The following is a 23,047-nucleotide window of genomic DNA, read 5'->3' on the forward strand; positions in this document are numbered from 1 at the left end:
TGTGGTTTCCAACATACAATCTACTGAAACATGTTTTTCTTTCTGCCGTACAAACTATTTGATCACAACATCTTTGCTTTTTTCCTCCAATCGTTTATTCTGATTATTTTATTTAGTTTAACTAAGAAAAGCTTCAAATTTAACTCTTAACCTGATTTAAACGTTTAATTTCTCATTAACTCAGACTTTTAATTTATTTCCTTGTTTAATGTATTATTTCTTTATCCTTGTTTAAGTTTTGCCGATCCTTTCTGTGTAACCTGTTTAATCTGACCTTTGACCTTTTAATTTTAACTTAACAGTACTCTTGTTTTGACCTTTGACCTCTTTATTCCTTATAACCAAATAAACCCTTTTATCTGATATTTTCACCTTATTGATTGATTATATATATCTATTATATTTTCTCACCTTACCTTATTTTGACCTTTGACCTATGTCCTTGTTAGCCTTGATCTTCCTTCATCAAACGTGAAATTTCTTTCACCTTTGAACTTAAAGCTTAAATCAAACCTTTGTTAAAAAGCTTCTTACCAACTTGTAATTCCAACTCTCTGCATTAAACACGTATCTTATCATATAAACACTGGATCACTGAGAGAACTTTAGGCAGAACCAAATGAAGCAGCTGACCTCGTCAAACTCACAGCGACAGTAACTGACAGTGAATTATTTTAATCTTCTTCACTGTATTTGTTAGAAACATTTATTTTCCTTTAATTGGACTTTGGTTAAGTTCAATCCGATGTATTAACCGACCTTTGAGGTGAAGTGCAGCTGCGAAGAACGCTACGGCAGGCAATGAGATGCGTTTAATGTCGCTCTGTTAATTTGAGCGTCCATAAATTGAATGTCTTATTTTTTCTTACTTTATTATTGCTCATTTATTGGAGAATTTGGCCATTTAATCAAGATAGATTTTATGTTGTTGGTGGTAAAGATCTGGATGGATGTTTTATTTTATTCTGTGTTTCTATTTTTCAGTTTTACTTTTCAAGACTTGGTGAATTGCCTTTTTCTACTTTTTGTTTAGTTTTGTTAAAATTAGCAGCAGTGAGAAGTGTTGTTGTTGGTCTTGAATATATTTGATGTAGCCCATACTGTTAAGGTAAGTGTCATGTTTTTAGTTGTTAGTCTGATGAAGAATCTTTTATTTTTCTCCAAAAGTTGATTGTGTTTATCTGGACATAGTGTTTTTCAGGTCCAGCTGAATGCAGGTTTCCCCAGTCTTATACGTGTCAGGAGCATCAGCACAGCTGAAATGCATTTTTCCTAAGCACCGCGTCTCTGTGGCTTTTAAACCCCAAAAGACGCTAAAACAAAAATGGGTCCACCCCAAGGATGGGGTCCCCCGGTGTAGTAACCTCGTTTCTTCGAACATCGACGTTCATTGAGGAAACCACAGCTGCTAGTTGCACTCACCACACGTTTGTCTTATCTGCCTATTATGTAGCCTTCACTTCCTTTAATAAGAGCAAATTTTCCACTATAAACACAGAGTCTAACAAAAGACTGGAGACTGTTTTGGTCATTTCCCTCAGAGTTTGTATGTTTTGTTGTTTTTCTGGTGATGAGCTTCAAACAGCAGCAGATTGAGACTCAAATAGAACCTAATAAAATCAGTGAAGCTATTCATTGCTCATGTCATCCATCAGGGAGTTACTTTAATATCATTACATTGTTTGCTTTTAGTAAATGTGGGAATTGAATATGAATTCATTTTATGTTTTTCTTTTCTTTTTTATTTCTTAATACCTAACTGCTGCACCTGTACTGCCCGTATCTCTGCAGATATACTGTATAGCCACTCAAAACTGATGTTCAGATAGAGGGTGGGAGCCGCCTGTTTTCTCTCTCCATTATAATTCCTGACAATTTTATTAGTTTGGGCGACCTTTACATGTAGGTTGTTGGGATCACAGCAGAGTTAGAACAGAGGGGACATGGTGTTTGTTAAATGTCCGAATGGCCCAGGTGGAAGAAGCTGTTAGTGAATCTGGAGATGTGGGACCTGAGGTACCAACATACAACACTGTAAAAAATGACAGATGCCACCAAAGAGTCACAGAAGGTCTTCAAAGCGCTCCCTGGACTCCAAATGACCTCAGCCGCCTCAGCAACTGCGTTTTCTAAGGACAGCGCTAGCAAACGCTCTCCGCTTGCGAGTGAAAAAGAAAAAACACCACTTCCCTTCCTTATTCATGTTGAAGTGTACCATGTCCACCAATCAAAAAATGATATGGCAACATGAGGCGTTTGGTTGTTTAGGAAGAGGGAGAAGTTTTAGGAGTGACACCAATGAGAGAGAGAGAGCGAAAGAAAGAGAGAGAGCAAGTTTTCACATGTGAGAGATTAGTGACGTTTAGTGTGTTTGGAGGCTGTAGTTAGTGTGTTATGCAGTTATTGGGTTTTTGTGAGTTATACTAGTGAATGTCACAGGTGCTCCTGCTGTCAGACCTTGTGGTGTTCTCCTCTGTTTTATAGTGGACAGGACCTATTCTTTGGGAGTTGCATGAATACTTTGTGTGCCTTCTTATTTGATGCAACACACCTGATTGTTCTGTAAATAGTTTGAAGTGATTGTGCAAAAAACTCTGAGGCCTTTGCTGCATTTTGGGGTAAATAGCAACATTTTACTTTGTTGTTTGCATCATTTTTAAAAATGTATCATTTCTATTTGCATTTCAAGTTATGAAAGGTATTGATTAAACATGTTTATGTTTTAACTGCTTTCCACTCAGAGTATACAAGAGGTTGAAGATACTATTACATACGGAGAGAACTCGACACCGGGTGTAGGCTTGCATGACTAAGAAACAATTTGAGGCAATTTTGTGGAGTTTGAGGTTGGACTCAGCTGCACATGTGTGCTTAAGCCGATCGATGGCTGCAGCCTCTGTGGGAACTGAAATCAGCCCGTCATTGATGCAGAAGTGTCTCTCGACAAAGTGTCTTGTGTCTGCTCCAAAGTTCGTCTCGCCTTCCCAGGTGGCTTGTCATAGGTAATAGATGGTTACTACTGGTGACGGGCTATTACCAAAAGTATGCACCCAGGCGTGGTCTTCCTGCACTTTGTCACATGAGTAGAAGTAATCAACAACTTTCTATTCATTTTTATTCTTATGAGCACGAGAGAGAGAGAGAGGGGGGGGGGGGGGGGGGGGGGGGGGCAGGTACACAGTCACTAAAGATAAATAGCACAGCATTTAGTTGAATAGACGTTAAAAGAGAAGGTGTTTCAACAGCTGTTGTCTGCACCCTTGACACAGGAGAACAGAAGACTTCACCACCAGGACCTCCCCACCAACTGGGTGTCACCAACTTTCTCACAACACCTAACTGTAGTGATGGCCAAATGAAGCTTTCCGAAGCACTGAAGCTTGTATTGAAAAATGGTTCATTACTCGAAGCTTTTCAACACAGTCCTCTCCGGTGACATCTGGTGGTGAAAACTTTGAAGAGCAGCTTGAATCTGCAAAATAAAACGGACTGCTCAATCATCGCTGCTCACTCAAGAGTGGAGTTCTCTCTGATATTGGGCCACCGTTCCGTTGCTTTGAACATGTAATTGGTTTTGTTTTCTCGATTGGGGGGCTGAAAAAAATGTAATGCGTATCTGCGTAATACATTTTGATCAATAAACTTTCCCTATTTAAACATGCACTATGGTGTGGCCTTTCTTTGCTCATAACTCCTTGATGTTGGTAAATACAATAAGTGAGCAATATATATAATATACATATGAGAACGCACAGCACATTATGGAGTATGCCCCTGCTGTGGAGTCCTGCCTCCATCTACTTGTCATTTAATCACTGGACAGCTGGACAGGTTCATACAAAATATTAGATGAGGCCAATTGTCCTATACATATTTTTGACCTAGGGGTGGGATTGATTGTGAACTGGAAAGGGAAAATGCTTAGGGAGCTGAGTACGGCTGCATCGTCACTGATTTGTAGAATCATTTTGATTCGATACAGGATCCGATTCAATTTGATTGGAATCTGGAAAGTTTTGCCTCAGTCAGAAATATTACAATTCTGATCATTTAACAGTATATATCCATAATTTCGTATCTATTAAAAGAAAGCTGACACATGTGAGACTTAATTAGAGATGTAAACAGAGAGTTATGAAACCTGCAGCTGCAGAAGCCAGCGGAAAAAAAAAGAGGCAAACACAGCGCGGACCTGACGACACATCAAAATCTGACTCTGACGCGTCGGGTCCGCGCTCTGTGTTCACGTTTGTATGCAGAATCCGTAAACCTGCTCCCAGTTACTGTTTTAGCTGCATGGTGTTTGACGACATGTTGTGAGGTTTAACCTGATATGCTGGCGTTTCAGGCATTATAACGTTAATTTACAAATCGACACAGGATTGTAATGAATCAATATCACTTTATTCAATTTAGTATGGATTGTAATCAGAAAGGCGATAATCAAAACCCATCCCTAATCAAGAACTTGCAAAGTAAAAACATGCTCTATGTCAGGTAGCCCTTTTGTTATTTACATTTAAAAAGAGGATTAGTGTTACTGTGCGCTGGCTGAGTCTGTTTCTTTTCTTAGAAATAGTTTCTCCTGCCCTGGAGAAAATCCACTTGCATGGAACAGAAGAGGCTGTGGAGTGCAGGAACCAGAGGTGTGGACTCGAGTCACATGACTTGGACTCGAGTCAGACTCGAGTCATTAATTTTATGACTTTAGACTTGACTTGAAATAATGTTCTAAGACTTGTGACTTGACTTGGACTTTTACACCAATGACTTGGGACTTGAATTGGACTTGAACCGGTTTACTTGAAAAGACTTGATATTTTACCCCAAATATAAAATTTAACATGCATATTATATAGAGATTGAAAATGTGACGTCATTCACGGGTAGAACCGCAAAGGATTCTGGGAACTCGTGGCAAGAGGTACTAGCGCACACAGACTTTCAATTGAAATCAGTTATACAGCGATAAAAAGAAACACAAAAATGTCAAGAAGCTGTTGTATTATTAACTACAATAGCCGGTCGCATGACAGCCACGGGAAGCCGACGGGTAAAGAGATCGGTTGTTATCGGATTACGTCGTTGAAGAGAAATTGTTCGAGCCATGTTTCCGAAGTAACAAAGAGGCGACTGGATTGCAGCCATTCAAAGACCAAATATAACGTCCCAGAACCCTCCAGCTCACAGGTTAGTCTGCTCCAAGCATTTACACACAGGTCAGTCTGCTGTTGTAGTTAATGCGTCATTTTTCTTAACATAATTGGTGATATAGGTTACAAGCAAGTCTGGCGCTGAACAGAAATTGTCGCGCTATGCTCCTTTATTTATTGTGCATAAATAGTGAATTGTCCTGACACAATATTGCGTTTCGCTTCTGTTATTATGGTACATTGACAAAAACATATACTTTTATTCACAGGGTAAAACAGTTGTTTTGTATCACTAATTGTCCAGTACGATTACAGCATACAGTATTATTGTCACTGCTACATTTCTGTGATGCTACCAGAAATTATTTCCACTGCTAATTAACTACCGTTGAGCTCAAAGGTCCTATTAATAAACGGTTAACGAATGTGTATTTATGACGACGATTTGTGAGACTGGTAAACTTATGATACGTACGATGGTCTTTACTTTCTACACGGTGCATTTCAAGGTCCTGCACCCATCCGTCGGTAAACTGTACCTGGGCTTGTTGCAGTGACCGGAAGTTACTAAACTTCATGAGTGTATGCACTCACTCCAAGAAGCGTATAATTATAAATATGCATATAAATATGCTACGATGAGATAGCTGACTTCATCTAACTAGCAAATGTTTTCCAGGCTACGTTGGTGATGCAGTTTTTTTTTTAATTATATTTTTTTTAAAATATCATTTATTTATGTATGATATTTTTGTCATGCGATTTTAAAGCTGGTCCTACAACCGCATCCAAGAATAACATGCAGCTTATCTCAGAACTGTCGGTGAAAATTATTCTTGGAGCTAGGTTTAATTGAGCTGCATTTTAAAGAGGTGCAATTTCACAATTTGTGTATATTTTCTAAGTTCACTATTTTGTCATGTGTTGAGAAAAACACAGATTTAAAAATTACATGGTCTAATATTTACATTTAGCATAACTGCAACATGCTTTTTTTCGTTTTTTTTTTAAAGACTCGAAAGGACTTGAAATTCAAAATTTCAGACTTGTGACTTGACTCGGACTTTTACACCAGTGACTTGAGACTCGACTCTGACTTGCCTGACATTACTTGAGACTTGACTTGAGACTTGAGGATAAAGACTTGAGACTTACTTGAGACTTGCAAAACAATGACTTGGTCCCACCTCTGGCAGGAACCACACTGCAAGCTGGAAGATATGCAGGTATTCCTAGGTCCTGCAGACTATCACCTAAAAACAATAAACAAAATGATTTTCTAAACTGTAGCAATGTAATGTACGTATAGTGCCAAATACATTTTTGTAGTCTTCATCAGCTTTAATTCACATGGAAGTGTTCCTAAAGTCATATGCTGTAATGATATTTACATTATGAAAACATGATTTTGGACATTTCAGGTTTTTCACTTCAGCAGATAAAATGAATTGAGCAAAATCAACTCAAAATATTCCCACACGCCAGAACGTCCTCTCTTCCTCGCTGGCTCCATATCTGTCAGTGGAACGATCACCTCGTCGCTATCTGTCACCATCAACACACTCCACGAATCCCGTGGATGATTCACTTCCTTATATCCGTTTGAATCAGGTACCGAAGCAGTTACGTGCGTAATGAAGCTTCGGACGTCACTGGTCACGTGACTTTTGCCAAACGAAGCAAGCCTCGACACAGTGCTTCTGAACCAGTGTGTTGTTTTTTTCGACACACGCTCCGGAGCGTCAGCTTCAAGCGGGCCATCACTACCTAACTTTCTCACAACACCTAACTGTGACCTACACAGATAACCAGTGTGCAGCTTTGAAATATAACATCCAGAGTCTATGTGACAAATGGCTAAACAAGTGCCATCACAGCAGGGTGAAGGGTGAACATGGTAACAAAGACGATGCTCTCCCAGGCCTATTACTGCCTTCTGGTCATAATGTCCACTCTCTTTCAGTGACCTCTCACCTTTAATATCCTATGACCTTCATTGACCTCTGACTTTCAGTGACCTCTGACCTCCTGTTGCAGGTGTGTGTGTGCTGCTGCTGTCTGCACTGACTGTTTGTGCAGGTGAGTAGATGAAGTGCACCATGGTCCAGGGCAAACACTGAGTGTAAACACTGATAGAAACTGTCCGTCTGTCCTCCAGTCTCTCTGAGCGTCAGTCCAAACCTTCAGCAGTTCTTCACAGCAGCCTCAGTGTCTCTGACATGTGAAGGTCAGCTGGGCTCTGATGGATGGACGGTGAAGAGGGACACAGGAAGTGGGACTGAGTCATGTGGAGCAGGTGGGCGGGGCTTCGGGAGGTTCAATGGTTCATCCTGTTTGTTTGATGAGTTCGAGCCAATCAGTGGAGTTTACTGGTGTGAAGGTGAAGCTGGAGAGAAGAGTGAAGAAGTCAACATCACTGTATCAGGTAATGAAGTCATTCATTTCATCAGACTAACAGCAGACTGTTATACCACCTCTACATCACTCTGTGGGTCTTTTCTTCAGATAAACATGTGATCCTGGAGATCCCTGCACTTCCTGTGAGGACAGGAAGTGATGTCACTCTACGCTGTAAGAAGAAAACTGGTGGCACAGCTGCAGCTTATTTCTACTTTAATGGACGTCTTGTTGGACCTAAATCAGAGAAAAACATCACAATTAACGTGCAGCAGTCTGATGATGGTCTCTACTGGTGTTCTACTGATGAGTTTGGATCATCTCCTCAGAGCTTTCTGAGGGTCAGAGGTCAGAACACTGACATCACTTCCTGTTTAAAGCCAATCTGCTGAGCTGATGATAAACTGACTGAACCAGCTTCCTCATCTCTCCTGCAGGTCCTTCAACCACAGCCTTGTTTACAACAACAAAAGAAGCAACAACAACCATAACGTCACTGACAAACACTCATATCTCCTCTTCTTCTACCCTTCTTTCTCCTCCCCCTTCTCCCTCTCCCCCCTCCTCCCTCATATTCCCAATTGTAGCTGCTTTAGGTTCCCTGGTGCTATTGGTTCTGGTTCTGTTTGTACTTCATCTTCTGTGGAAGAAACGCACAGGTATAGCGTCTGTCTCAAATTTTCATCCAAAGTCATCATCTTGGACACATCAAGACAGCCTCCATCAGCGTTTCTATTTTTAGAACACTTAGAAAGTAGATTCAGACTAAAACTCCACAGACACAAATACTAGTATTCTTTCAGATCACTTCATCTTTGCAGGGAGATACCAGTCAGCTCCAGTAAATGATGTCACCTATGCTGAGGTCACCAGTAGAGCCTGGACCAATAAGACTCCAGCCAGCGAACCTGAAGTACTTTACTCCAGTCTGAGGACAAACACTGCAGGTACACATTCACCTGTGTTCTAGCGAGGGACATCAATGAGAGATAAACCCAAAAGTAGTTTTCATCGGGCTTGTAAAATGTGCTCAATGAAACAATGAGAATCTTCTTCTCAAATTTATCAAACTAGTGTTTTGAAAGTGGGATTGACAGCAGGTGCAGTTCACTCTTCAGGTTCCTGTTTCCTCAGTAAAACCTGTCACTGGTTTCATAATTAAAGCTGTACTGTGGTTTCGTTGGTCAGTTCAGTGTTTATAACATGAGGCAGTCAGCAGAGAGAGACGTGGCACTGAGACAGGAAATCCTGCAGCTTAAACAGATATGATCGGTGTTTGATGGGAGTCAATTCAGGTTTGTGTGAATGACACAGTGTAACAGGAGCAGTCGGCCTGAACTGAAGATTAAAAATAATCTGAGCGGATTTGGTTTGTTTTTAATCCAGATGTATCTTTTCAAAAATAAATCGGAGAAGCACACGTTGGACAGTTTAATAAAAATACTCTACAAACCAGCAAACCAGCAAAATTAGGAAAATAACAACCAGTACAAGGTGAGAATGTACTGCTCGCGTTCTGACTCTAATCTGAGGAGCAAAAACACATTTTAAGACATTATTTAAAGACAGGCAGCGAGTGGGCTGAACTAACGAGGGCAGGGTGATGCTTCCACAGTTTAGGCTACAGCTGAAAAAGCCCAGTCAGCTCTCACTTTGAGTCACGTTTTTGGGACTAGCAGGAGAAGCTAGTTCAGTGACCACATTATTTCTTTTATTGCCATGTAAATCTGAGGGTTATACACAGTAGTAGCAGTAATCAGATGTAAAAGCACATAAATAGTGAAGTCACCTGAGTTAGTAGTTCATATTTCCCGGAGTCGAGCGTTCATTCACCCACATCAAAACAGGTGCTGCTGGTGTGGTTAACTGCTGAGAGAAGCTCTCTGTGACGGAGCTTCTTTGTTGAGATCAGTGGGAAATGATCAAAGGTAAAACACATAAACCATGAAGTGTTTTATGTGTTTAAGATCAGTCTAGCAGCTATTTGAATGTTGTGGACTCTGTAGAGGTAAACAGTGTCTGAGAGTAGAGAGAGTGCATGTCAGCAGATACCGGTGCTGAGATACAGGACTGAACAAAGGAAGATGTAAAGTTACCACACAGCAAAAGATGTTCTTAACTTTGTTTCTTGTCTTCATCTCTTTGTGTGACTAGTGTTTAAAGTGAAACAAAATGAGTTCTTTTTCAGAGAGAGATTCATGAAGCCCCTCACAACGTCTTCATAAGAATTAAGATTTCTCTGCAGGATTATTATTAAATGAAAACAATATATATTTGAATTCAGTTCAGCAGGCAAACAGGTTTGATGGGAAATCCAAGTTCAGTGAGTTGTAAATAAAACCCGGATATTCAGTCACTCATTGGCATGTTCTTGTCTTGATGATGTCATCCCAAAAACACACATGACCAATGCTGACATCATCACTCAGACCCCTGAGGACACAGGTAGGGAGGCTGCACCTATATGACTCATGTCCCAGTGTTATTACATGCTGAACTATCGGGGCGACTGTGGTTCAGTGGATTGGGAAGCTCCTCTATAAGTGGAAGGTCGCCGGTTTGATCCCTCCTGCTCTCTCTCTGTCCTGGTGGTTGTGTCCTATGGCAAGACACTTCCCCTACCGCCTACTGGTGATGGCCAGAGGGGCCGATGGTGCGATATGGCAGCCTTGCTTCTGTCAGTCTGCCCCCGGGCAGCTGTGGCTACAACTGTAGCTGCCTCCACCAGTGTGTGAGAGTGACTGTGGAACTGTACTTTGGGTGCCTAGAAAAGTGTTATATAAATGCAATCCATCATTAACTTTTTTCTCTTTAAGCTTCAGTTTAAAAATTAGGTTTAAAATTTCATATATTTGTTACATACATATACATTTTAATTAGGTTTTAAAGTTGGTAGGACAATAAATGCCTCACCCTTCTCGTGACCTGCACCATGACTGCACACTCAACTGTCCCATTTTTACAGAAGCTAAAGGAACCACAGACACCACAGAAGAAGTGTAAACAGGAAGCTGAGGACAGACCTGCAGACTTCCTGTGGACAGTCTCACTCTGTCAGTCACCATGGGAACATTTACAGGCAGTCATCAGCTTCCTCCTTTCTTCATTCACTCCCATTCATTCACACAGTGATGTCATTGTGGGAGCAAGTTCCTCCTGAGCAACCAGGATTGACGGGGAACTAAAGAAATCAACCTGCTGCTGGTTTGAGTCTGTGCAGCTTGAACTCTGACAAAGGTCTACTGCGAGGTGAAGAGTCGTCACTTTCAGGAGCTGCTTCCATCATTTCAAACTGATCAATACTCTGAACTTATGAACACTCATGTTTGACACAGAGTGTCCTGTGATGGTCCTCAGTCTTTGACCTAGTTTTTGTGTTTGTTATGGACTATGTGTTTATTTGTTCTCTTGTTTCAGTGACCTTTGTTCTGGTTCTATATTGGTGTCTCTTGAGCTCAGGTTCCCTTATTTGTCAGAGTCGTCATTATTTATATTTCTTATTCTCTATTTCTTGTTGTTCATGTTTATTTCCTTCGTGTCCAGTCTGTGCCAGCCTCTTCTCTGTGTTTTGTTATTCTTTCAGTCTCCCCGCCATAAAGCTGCCTCTTTTAGCCGACCCCTTTGTTTCCAAGTCCTGCATTTGGGTCTTGCCTCTGCCTGCCACACAGCTGTTCATGACAGGCACAGAAAACGATTTTGAGCCTAGAAGTAATAAATGCATGAACTTGTTTTTTCAGCATCACTCTGAGACAGGATATTTCTAATTTTAGAGATGTTGCTCAGATGGAAGAAAGCAGTCCTACATATTTGTTTAATATGTGCATTAAAGGACATATCCTGGTTAAAAATGACTGGTTTCATCTCAAAGCTGGCCAGTTGGACAGGAAACAAAACAAGATGTTATTTACATATGAGCATCACACTTTACCTGAAATACACAAAGAATCTTTCTAATAATAGAAAACAGTTTCAAACCTGCAGGATTAAAGTGATGAAAGTTTGTGATTTAAATTTGTCTCATAAACGTCCAAAACCTGCTGAAGGTTCAGTTCAGTTAGTATCTGTAACATGACGACTGAACATGAAGGCAGACGACCTGTTTTCATCAAACAGGAAACCACAGCGGCTGTGTTTAGCATCGCTCCTGCTGATTGGGTCTGTTATGTAGACGATGTTTCCTCTATTAAGAACTAATTTTCCACTGTGTGGACAGAGTCGATAATCGTCCTGTGTCTCTCAGAGTTTCATTATTTGGTTTTCAGTCTAAATGTTGCCATCAGTCACTGTCAGTTTGGGCACAGAACCTTAAACACGCATGTCAAAAATAAATCTACATTAGTAATGCATAAACAGCAAACCAGCAGGATCTCTCTGTGCACTGTGAACACTGACTGAGGCTCATGTGATGCAGTGGGTTGTCTTCTAAATGTGTCTTCTTGTCTGCATGCTGAAGTATTCTTAGGCAAGATACTGAACCCCAAATTTCTTCTGACGCCTCCATCCAAACGTGAGTGTTTGATAAAGGTGCTTAGAAAGCAGTGTGTGAATAGCTGAGTCTTGAGTGCTCAGCTGGATTAGAGCAGTAGCAGCAGTTCGTTTACACAGACAACCAGTTTACATGTATAAATGATGATCAGTGAACTGCCATCACTCGTGGTTGAAGCGTTTCTTATGTAGAGCTGGAAAATAAACCACAAGCTTGAACACTATTTTTACTGACCTTTATCTGTGTAGCCTTCCTGTATTGAGCTTGGCAAGGACTAAAATAATTTCCCAGCATTATTTTTCTAACTAATTGTTTTTTTGCTTTAGTTACACTCCAAATAACAGCTGACATGGCATTTCAGACTTTTGCTGTAATCAAATTTGTAAACTTGTATTTAAGTTGGTAGATAAGCTACATGTGTGCAGAAAGCACTGAAATAGATTCCTTTGTGATACTAAAGTATTAATAGTTACTGATGTTCAATCTTTGTGCAAAAGGAAGAAATGTATGTGCATTTTTCCACATGCATTTTGTTAATGTTGTGTCAAAGAGTTACACATTTATAATATTTGATAGATAGCTGTGTATTTTTGTAGTTCTGTGCACAAGTTTGGATTGAACCCTCTGATTTAATCTAAAATAATACTCTGTGTTCTTTTGTTAGGCCAACATGAAAGACAAATAATTATCTTCAAAAAACTTGTTGGAGAATTAAAATTGTAAGAAATGGAAATCAGATCTCTCAGCTACATCTGTGTGAGGTACTATGGGAACGTGTGATTTCAGGCTGTAGATAACAGATTTCTAAGAGGTTTCGTTAGAAGATGTAGGAGGTTACCCTGTAACTCTACAGACGTGAGGTGGGCTCGTCCAGGATTTGAACCCGGGACCTCTCGCACCCTAAGCAAGAATCATACCCCTAGACCAACGAGCCACATAAACATCTTCACCAACTTCTTTTCTGAAAGTCACACATCAGAGCACGTAGCTGAAGCTGAATATATGAAACATTGTCTTGAAAGCTGCCAGTCAAAAGTCTGGAAACACATCGCCGTGGTTTTTCCACATTGTGGACACAAACAGTTTCAGGACATCAGCTCAGAGCAACGGTCATTTTAAAGAACTTGCCTCATTCAACCAGACAAGCACTGGTTTCTATGCTTTAGTGCTTTCTAGCTAAGATATGCTAACATTCATTCTTGGGGTGTTAATCTACCAACTCAGGAGGTAAAGCAGATCATTTCCCAGTTGGAAAATTGATGGGATCATTTCCTGGATGCTCCAGTCTGCATATCCATGGACAAGTCATCTTTTCATTTCCAGTCAATTTTATTCATATAGCGACCAATCACAATAACAGTTACCTTTATATTGTAAGGTAGACCCTACAGAGAAAAACCGAACAATCATATGACCATCTGACCAGACCATATTTCACTGGCTTCTCTAAATGTTCAGCAAACTTTAAAAGCTCTTCATCATGCTTTTTCTTCAGCAATGGCACCATGGATGGTGACCTACATGCCATGCCTTCTTGAAACAATTGTACCTGCTGATTCCAGGTTTTTCTGTAGCACCTTGGCTCTTCAACGACTCTTCTGATCATTATTATATATGGTGAAATGATGTTCTTTCTACCTCTGCATTAAGAACCCAACAGTGCTCACTAGAACCTCCAGTAGTTTAGAACCAATACCTTCAGTATGTTTTGCAACAATACGGTTGTGAAGGTTTTGAGACGGCTCACTGGTTTACCCATCATGAGATGTTTCTTTTGTGACACTTTGGTAATGACACAGATCTTTATAGGTCATCAGTTGGGACTGAACCTGCTAATATTAATTTGTAATAACTGTCAGGATGGCTTTCAATTATTGATAAATTTCATTTGCCATGAATCATGATTTCCTATGTCTCATTGCACCTTCCTTTTGTTTTTCTCTGTTATTTCTCATTATTACACGTTAACCCCTGACCTGAACTTTCAAAGGTGAGTGATAAAACATTAATTGAATTACAATATTATCCAAAGAACAGAAGTAAACACAAAATGCAGTTTCTAAATAAATGTGTTTATTATTAAGGGGAAAAACCCAAACCTAGATGAACATGTCAGAAAAAGCTATTGCCCCCTGAATTTAATAAATAACTGCAACCAAGCATTTGTAACAACCTGCAATAAATCTTTAACAGCACTGTGGAGGATTTTCAGCCCACTCACTGTTGCAGAATTGTTGTAATTTAGCCACATTGCTGGGTTTTCAAGCATGAACCACCTTTTTAAGGTCATGTCACAGCATATAAATCAGATTCAGGTAAGAACTTTGACTTATTTGGGTGTTTTGCATAATTATCCGGCTGCAGAAACCAAGTGCGCTTCAGGTCAGATGAGAACGGATGGCAGATAGTCTCCTAAAGAATTGTTTCTTTAAGAGGGCCGAATTCATGGTTCCATTTAGGGAGGCAAGTCTTGCAGGTCCCGAGGCAGCAAAACAGCCTCAGACTATCAGACTATCACCACCATATTTTACTGTTGGTATGAGCTTCCTTTTCTGAAATGCAGTGTGTAATGACACACACTCATCAGTCCAGGGTTTTTTTTCCCCCAACAGTCTTGGAACTCTGCCATGCAGGCTGGTGTGCTCCAGTCCCTTTCTTAAAGTGTAGTCATGAGAAAGGGACTTTAATTTTAGCTTGAACTAAAAGCTGATCCTAAACTAAGCACAGATCAAACTGATTGATCAGCCATCAGAGGAGTCGGATCAATGGAGCTGCTTCTGTTCCTGATGTCCCCTGTTTGATCCTGGACCGGAACTCTCCCTGCAGAGACAAGACAGTCAGACAGGGACAGACAACAAGAGACAAACTTATATTTTCATACTGACCTTTGACCTTTAATAGCACCGTGGTCTCTCTTGAAATGCATTTTTCTTTGCTGCAGACATTACAGATGTATTCTCCACTGTCTCTCTCTGTGGGGTGTTTCAGGGTCAGACTGAGGTCTCCAGTTTTCAGCAGGTCTTCATTCATCTTCGTTCGGTCTCTGTAAACCTGGTGCTGTTTGTGAGGCTGGTCAGAGCCGTTCTTATACACGTGGACCTTCCTGTATGGTTCATAGCGTCTCCACTCCACTGTAGCATCTTCAGGCAGGTTTTGTGTGGTTTTGAAGGGCAGCTGGACAGACTCCGCCCCCTCCTCCACCTCCACCACACAGTCTGAGAGGACAACAAACACAACATGAGCTGTACAGACAGCAGTGAATCTAGAAAACACCTTATTAAGCTTCTTTATAGATGCTGCAGTCTGATATTTACATTTAATTATTGTCATTTTATAAACAAATACACTGTAAGAAATATTTCATAGGTATTTGCACTGACTCATCACTCTCAGCAGAACTGTTTTCTTTCTCTTGATCCCTTTCCCCTCAATTCTGCAGATGTACTTTCCAGTGTCTCTGTCTGTGGGGAGTTTCAGGGTCAGACTGAGGTCTCCAGTTTTCAGTGAGTCGTCTCTCATTTTGTTTCGCTCTCTGTAAAACTGGTCTCGTGCGTCAGGCTGGTCAGAGCCGGCGTGATATTTGTGAACAGTCATCGGTGGTTCAGGTTCATAGCGCCACCACTCCACTTCAGCATCTCCAGGCAGGTTTTCTGTGGTTCTGAAGGGCAGCTGGACAGACTCCGCCCCCTCCTCCACCTCCACCTGACAGACTGAGAGGACAACGAACACAACATGACACAGCAGCAGTTTTATTCAATGATTCCAAAGAGAACTTTAATATTCAATTTTAAGCTCAAACTATGATATTTGTCTTTGCTTGTGTTGATTTCCTAAAGATGAAATATACTACACTCATTTAATTCAGGATTAATGTATTTTATTGGTTGTTCTTCATTTCTTTTGAATTGTTGCCTTCAGTCCACTTTAGTAGGATTTGAGTGGGACTGCTCACAAAGAAAGAACGAGTCTCTAATTTTTTATGGTAGTTTAATTTTAATAAAGGGAGACAAATTATCACCTCGCCTCTGTCGGTGCGCCCCAGGGCGGCTGTGGCTACACTGTAGCTGCCATCACCAGTGTGTGACTGTGTGTGTGAATGGGTGGATGACTGAGTGTAATGTAAAGCGCTATATAAATACAGGCCATTTACCATTTATTAACAAAAAATCCAAAAAAGAAAGATTACATAAAAAGTGTAAATTCATCTGTATATCATTGAATGAAACACATATTTGGACCCTTAAACTTACCCAAAACTACAATCTGTGTGTTCATGTAACACACACATTGCGATCAATCAAATCAATGAAGTACAGATACTCCTGATCTCAACTCATTTTGGGTATAAAGTATCTATTGTATTGTATCAGTACAATCTATTTTGGTAACTAGTTACAAGAAAGTGGAGCATATAATGACAAGATGACACTTTATTGGATCTTACACCAGTTTACCCAGAGCACTCCGCTCTCGCTCTGCAGGCCTACTTGTTGTTCCTAGAGTATTTAAAAGTAGAATGGGAGGCAGAGCCTTCAGTTTTCAGGCCCCTCTTCTGTGGAACCAGCTTCCAGTTTGGATTCAGGAGACAGACACTATCTCTACTTTCAAGATTAGGCTTAAAACTTTCCTTTTTTCTAAAGCATATAGTTAGGGCTGGACCAGGTGACCCTGAATCCTCCCTTAGTTATGGTGCAATAGGTGTAGTCTGCCGGGGAGTCCCTAGAGTGTGACCAATTAGGTCCTAGAACTGAAGAAGCTTCTCGGATGAGAGGTGAAACATCTTCAAGCAACTTAAAGAAGTCCAGATGTTTTTCCTTCCCACACTCCTTAGACTACGATGACCTGGATCACTGAGAAGCTTCACAGGCAAGATCCAAACTACAACTCACATTTGATAAATGTTATCATTAATTCCAAGAACCTCTGTAACTTTGCTCTGCTTCACTTCAGCAGCATCGGGTAATGTTCATATGTCGATTCATGGTTTTCTACAGTTTTTGATCTACTGCAGAATATTTTTAAGGTTATCTGCTATAAAACGCCAGACCAGGAAAATCTCCTTCATGTTTTTCTCTGTTTTATCCTCAGTTACTTTGACACAAAGACATCTGCTGTGATGCTCACAATTGTGATGAAGTCTCACATGTATCAGTGCTGATAAATGATCAGAATTATAATATTTCTGACTGTCTGAGGCTAAATTGAATCAAATCGGGACTTCGTGAATTGGAATCAAAGGGATTATAGAAATCAGTGATGATACCCAGCCCTAGTGAGCAGCCTGGGCCTGACAGAGTGGATGTAGGTGTGGGTAATAAGGAAAGATGAAAAGAACTATTGATAACTTTTTTGTTAAGTTAAAGTCTGATCCGTCTGAAATTCATAGCCAGCTCTGACACGGTGCCATCGATCTCTGAATGCTGTAAAAGCAGCAGTGTATCCAGGAAACACATTATACATGATAAATGCACTGCCCGAGTGTCCCCTCTCCCCACTGCCTTTCAGCAGCATGCAACAGCAAACAGGTCGTCAGAGGAGCCGAGATGATGATTGTGTTGATTGTGATTGCGATGATGTGTTAATACACCTCTCTGAATGTAATAATTAGTCATTAATAACCTCTGCCTCTCTACCACAGCACGTGTGTTTATCAGCCATCGTTTTGTTGGAATGGGTCAGAAATGGCCGCCCCAGTCCTGGTTCTGAGGTTTCTTCCTGTTAAAACTGAGTTTTTCCTCCCACTATCACCAAAGCACTTACCCATAGTGGGCTCATATGATTGTTGGGTTTTTCTCTGTTTTCTCTGTATTATTGAAGGAACTACCTTATAATATAAAGTGCCTTGACGCAGTTGTTGTTGTGATTTGGTGCTGTATAAATAACTGACTTAAATTCATTTCTGACCTTTGACTCGAAGCCTCACTTCTCTCTTCAGCAGGATGTTTCCCTCGCTGCTGTAGGCGGTGCAGGTGTAGACTTCGTTGTCTCTGTCTGTGGGGTATCTCAGGGTCAGACTGAGGTCTCCTGTTTTCAGCAGGTCTTCATTCATCTTCGTTCGGTCTCTGTAAAAGTGGTCTTGTTCTTCAGGCTGGTCAGAGCCGTTCTCAGACACGTGGACCTTTGTGGTCCAGATGTAAATGCAGGTCCACTCCACTTTACTGCCTTTAAGCAGGTGAAGTTTGGTTTTGCAGGGCAGCTGTACAGACTCGACCCCCTGCTCCACCTCCACCAGGGGGACTGAGAGGAGAAAAAATACCACAATGAGCTGAACACAACATCATCAGCACTGAGAACATTTTGTTTGGATGAAGTGAAACATCTGCACTGAAAACATGTTTGACTGGCTGCAGCCTGGGATTTGTCCCATTGCTCCACTGAGCAGACACAGTGTTATCTTTGGTGTCCTAAATCAATTATGGGAAGAAATTTATCATCTGTCTTTATCTTCACTTCCTACACCCCAAACTGGAAATGTTAATAGACCATAATGGGAGCTTGCCTATATTTCCTTTGAATTTTCTCTCTACATGCAGATTAATATGAACTTTTGTTAAATAAGCTATTATTCTGGGCTATGCAGGCCCAGACAAAGCGTGCAGCATTTTAATGAGGTTGTTTAATGTGGAATAGAAGAAATAGAAGAAGCTCGTGTGAGTTTCCCACAAAAACATCTGATCCTCAAAATCCTGGTGCTTTCAGGCTGACATTGACTCAAAAACATTATCATTATAATATTTTCATTCTAAATTATTTTATAAATTTCTCTTAAACTCCTCAATTTCTCGGACTTGTGTCACATCTTCAGTTTGAGCTGATAAAAAAGTAATGGTTGAAAAACCTAACTTAATAGATCTTACTGTAGCTCACTCATCAAGTCCTGTTCACCTCAGGGACAGATTATCAGTGTGGTCACCAAGCTCTTCAATTCATGACTCACATCTTCATCTTCTGTCTACAGCACTCACCTCTGACGTAGAGCTTCACTTGTTTCTTCTTTAGGATGTTTCCCCCCCTGTAGACGGTGCAGGTGTAGGTGAGTGCGTCTCTGTTTGTCGGGTATTTCAGAGTCAGGCTGAGGTCCACAGCTATCCGCAGGTTTTTCCTCATCATTGTTCGATTTCTGTAAAACCAGTGCTGTTTTTCAAGGTGGTCAGAACCGTTTTTAAAGACGTGCACTATCCTGTTGGAGCTGTCAGTCCACTCTACAGTTACATCTTCATGTCGGTGACCTGTGGTTATAAAGGGCAGCTGAACAGACTCCACCCCCGAATCCACATCCACCTGTGGGACTGTGAAGTAAGAACAACAAATAATGATTTGTACACGCAGTCTGTCAAAGCTCCCATGTTTGACATGTAAAGTGTGTGAAGGGAGCAAAGAGTAATTCAATTAGGATTCTAGACAAATAGCTGCCGTTTGTCCTCAGGCTCCTCAATGAGAGAGAGGAGCCTGTTTTGCAAAATGCGCTGGAGGATTCCTTAAGAACATGAAACATGGGGAAACACTGGTTTGTGTTTTATTGAAAGAAAGGAGACAATTAAAACAACCTATTAACATAACTAATAGATTAAGAAGAAGAAAAAAACACTGCAAGTCAAGTAAAACAAATCTGAGGTTTAGGGATGATTCAGATTATTCACAATGCAAACACGTCACACACACAACATACCTTTCTTAAAATAGCCTCTGAAGTGAACTCCAACACCCACGATGACAGCTGCAACTACAGCCAGGACACCCAGAGCCACTGGGACACTGATGGGAACTTATAACACAATGAAAACATGAACATTACATGATGTTAACATAAAATGATTAACACTCTGTGACACTCCATGTGATTTTGAAGTTCCACTCTTGACTGACCCAGTTCTACTCCAAACTTACGGACGGTGCAGGTGTAGCTGCCGCTGTCAGACAGCTGAAGCTTTTTCAGAGTGAGACTGAGTCTCTGGTTTCCAGAGCGTCAGGATTCATGGATGTTCGGCCGCTGAACTGGTCATTTTGGTTCTGGAGGTCATCGCCTTCTGGTCGACGCAGGTGCACTGTGGAGGGATTGAGGTCATAGCGACTCCACACAGCTGTGGATTCTTTTTCTTCAAAAGTGGGAAACTCACAGGGCAGGAGAACAAACTCCGCCCCCTCTAGTACCTCCACACCTGAGGCACACTGGGAAACTGAGGACACAGACATAGACAAAGACCTTATTGATCCCACATAAAAATAGAAAAAATAAATAATAAAAAGATTCAATGGTTACTATGTGCAGAAAAATACAACAAGATGTTTTATGTGCACATAAAGTGCAGGCAGTGATAGTTATACACACATATTTATAAACAGTGTTTATCCTGTTTATAATGTTGCAGCCTGGCTTCTGTCGGGATGAAGGACCTGTGATAGCGCTCCGTCCACAGTCTCCATCCAGATGGTGCAAAATGCAGCTGCTCGCATTTTAACAAGAACTGGGAAATTTGAGCACATTAACCCTGTTCTGAGATCTCTGCATTGGCTACCTTGTCAGGTTCGAGCAGATTTTAAGGTCCTGCTGCTCACCTACAAGGCTTTAAATGGGCTGGCACTTTCATACCTCTCCGACCTTTTACATCTTTACGTTCCATCCCGTGCTCTCCGATCTCAGGACTCTGGCCTTCTAAAGGTTCCTAGAGCCAGAAAAAAGACAATTTGAGAGCTTTTTCTTTTTATGCCCCGTTTCTGTGGAACAACCTCCCTCAAGATGTTAGGCAGGCATGCTCTGTGGAGGTTTTTAAAACTAAGCTGAAGACACATTTGTTCATCTTATCTTACAAGTCTTAATTCTATGGCTTTTAGTTTTTAAATTCTTACTGTTTTTAACTTGTATTGTGTCTTTTACCTGTATTGCTATGTATCGCTTTTATTATTATTATTTTTTTATCTTTTTAGTTTTAAATAGTTGTACAGCAATTTGTTTGAAAGCGCTTTATAAATAAAGTTATTATTATTATTATTATCCACAGTCTCCTTCCACAGTCTCCTTCCACAGTCTCCGTCCACAGTCTCCATCCACAGTCTCCATCCACAGTCTCCTTCCACAGTCTCCGTCCACAGTCTCCATCCACAGTCTCCTTCCACAGTCTCCATCCACAGTCTCCGTCCACAGTCTCCTTCCACAGTCTCCGTCCACAGTCTCCGTCCACAGTCTCCTTCCACAGTCTCCATCCACAGTCTCCTTCCACAGTCTCCGTCCACAGTCTCCGTCCACAGTCTCCTTCCACAGTCTCCATCCACAGTCTCCGTCCACAGTCTCCATCCACAGTCTCCATCCACAGTCTCCGTCCACAGTCTCCGTCCACAGTCTCCTTCCACAGTCTCCATCCACAGTCTCCTTCCACAGTCTCCGTCCACAGTCTCCGTCCACAGTCTCCATCCACAGTCTCCATCCACAGTCTCCTTCCACAGTCTCATGCAGGGATGAGAGATGTTGTGCATAATAGCCCACCCACCTCCTTTATGGGGTCTAGGGGACTGTCCAGGACAGAGCTGGCCCTCTTCACCAGGCTATTTAGCCGTTACCTGCCCCTCTCTCTGCTGCCGCCTCCACAGCAGAGCTCTGGATAAAAGATTGCAGACATCCTCAGTAATGTCCTGCAGACTTCAGCCTGTCAGCACAGTCGACTTTGGTCCTGGTGCCGAGTTTGAGTGTTTTCTGAGCAGTCCAGGTTATTGTTAAGGTGAACACCCAGCAGCTTGTACGTGGTGACCACCTCCATGCCCAAACTTTGGATGAGGTGTGGTTTGCTCGGGAGGTTGACCACCACCTGCTCCGTCTGATCATTTGCCTCAGATACACATCCAAGGATGGCTGTATCAACGGATTCAGTTTATCTGCCCACCAGTGACAGATGTGGATTCTTCATGCTCAAAGACTATTTCCAAGACGTTTCTCCTGTCTATAATAATGCCGTGTGTGTGTGTGTGTGTTTACCTTTGCTGTTTTTATATTTTGTCTGTCATCTCTCCCCCTTGCCTGTGATATTTTACCCACTGACTGTCTTACTGTTCAGAACTCTGGCCTGGATTACAGCTGGACTTCAGTTTCAGTGTGTTTGTGTTTGAGTCCCGTCATTGTTTTAAAAGAAATGAGAGGACTACAGTTTTGTCCCATTTACATACTTCTTATGGTAAAAGTCTGGTGCAAACATACACTTGGTCCTAAAACAGAAACAATTCTCTCTTTTGGCTTTAACTATGCGAGAATAACCTGCGGCATTTGAGAACTTATCTTCCAGATCAACATGCACAAACCTGTCTGACTGTTTCTGTAAGCAAAACCAGTGTGTGTGTGCTTGTGTAAATATGTGTGTGTGTCATAAGTTTAAAAGAAACTTTTCGTACCGTACAGGAGGATCACAAACAAATCCAAAATCTTCATGTTGCTATACAGAGAGTAGACATCTACAAAGTTAGTCTTCAACCTGAACCGACTACGAGATTAAATAATCCTGCCAAGAAGCCAAAGGTGTTTTCTGGCTGCTCTCCATGTCACACATCACACCTGTGGATTGTTTTCATTCAGGAAGAGGAAACACTTTTTTAAAAGCAGGAGGAGGAGGAGTGTTCACAAAAGCCTCAGCCAGTAAAGAAGAAACTGTTTGAATGAAAGAAGCATTCATTAGAGTAAAAACCTAAATAACCTATTTGCACATTTAAAAACTTCCTGCTTCAAATCTGTGATTTTAATCTGTTATGCGTAACTTTAATCATGACACTTTTTCAACATGAAACACTAAAATTAAATGTTTCCAGTTTTGGATCTGTTGATTCCCACTCTCTTTTAACTATTTTCCCACCATCTAAGTGCATCTAAGCACAGCTGGGATTGATCTTTATTTTCACTTCTCTTTAAATGTAACTTTTAATCATAAATATTATAGGATAGATTTAAATTCTAGTTACAAAACTGAAGAAAACAGCAAAAACAACAACAAAAAATCTACTGCCATTCACATGTAATACCTGTACAGCCCAC

The 23,047-nt window shown here is 41.1% G+C and overlaps 2 protein-coding genes and 1 non-coding gene across 3 annotated transcripts; 1 reads left to right on the forward strand and 2 right to left on the reverse strand.

Annotated features, from left to right (window-relative positions):
* The first annotated feature begins 7,006 nt into the window (after positions 1-7,006).
* LOC146634843 (uncharacterized) lies at positions 7,007-10,553 on the forward strand. Its single transcript, XM_085349972.1, has 7 exons — positions 7,007-7,034; positions 7,191-7,232; positions 7,312-7,578; positions 7,659-7,898; positions 7,988-8,209; positions 8,372-8,497; positions 10,516-10,553. Exons 1-7 carry the CDS (start codon positions 7,007-7,009, stop codon positions 10,551-10,553), a joined length of 963 nt encoding a protein of 320 aa, XP_085206098.1.
* Positions 10,554-12,898: 2,345 nt separating this feature from the next.
* On the reverse strand, positions 12,899-12,970 carry trnap-agg (transfer RNA proline (anticodon AGG)). The gene has a single exon. It is a non-coding gene; the product is annotated as a tRNA-Pro (tRNA).
* A 1,794-nt stretch (positions 12,971-14,764) lies between these two features.
* LOC146634845 (uncharacterized) lies at positions 14,765-19,350 on the reverse strand. The gene is made up of 5 exons (XM_085343320.1): positions 19,002-19,350; positions 17,941-18,273; positions 15,417-15,746; positions 14,922-15,251; positions 14,765-14,856 (listed from the first exon to the last, which is right to left on the reverse strand). The coding sequence occupies exons 1-5, from the start codon at positions 19,144-19,146 to the stop codon at positions 14,765-14,767; spliced, it is 1,230 nt and encodes a 409-aa protein (XP_085199446.1). The 5' UTR covers positions 19,147-19,350.
* Positions 19,351-23,047: the final 3,697 nt, after the last annotated feature.

Source organism: Diplotaxodon limnothrissa, linkage group LG3 (genome assembly GCF_057381915.1).
Source record: "Diplotaxodon limnothrissa isolate DT_005_m linkage group LG3, D_limnothrissa_male_GT1.1, whole genome shotgun sequence".
Classification (NCBI taxonomy): domain Eukaryota; kingdom Metazoa; phylum Chordata; class Actinopteri; order Cichliformes; family Cichlidae; genus Diplotaxodon; species Diplotaxodon limnothrissa.

Bases quoted from the DNA above. Each gene is read 5' to 3' on its own strand.
- LOC146634843 (XM_085349972.1), top strand. From the start codon at position 7,007: ATGGCTAAACAAGTGCCATCACAGCAGG. The intron at 7,233-7,311 runs GTGAGTAGATGA...TCTGTCCTCCAG, and splicing joins TGCACTGACTGTTTGTGCAG to TCTCTCTGAGCGTCAGTCCA. The intron at 7,579-7,658 runs GTAATGAAGTCA...TCTTTTCTTCAG, and splicing joins AGTCAACATCACTGTATCAG to ATAAACATGTGATCCTGGAG.
- LOC146634845 (XM_085343320.1), bottom strand. From the start codon at position 19,146: ATGATGAGGAAAAACCTGCGGATAGCTGTGGACCTCAGCCTGACTCTG. The intron at 18,274-19,001 runs GTGAGTGCTGTA...TTCTCCTCTCAG, and splicing joins AGTGAAGCTCTACGTCAGAG to TCCCCCTGGTGGAGGTGGAG. The intron at 15,252-15,416 runs GTCAGTGCAAAT...TTGTCCTCTCAG, and splicing joins AGTTCTGCTGAGAGTGATGA to ACTGTGTGGTGGAGGTGGAG.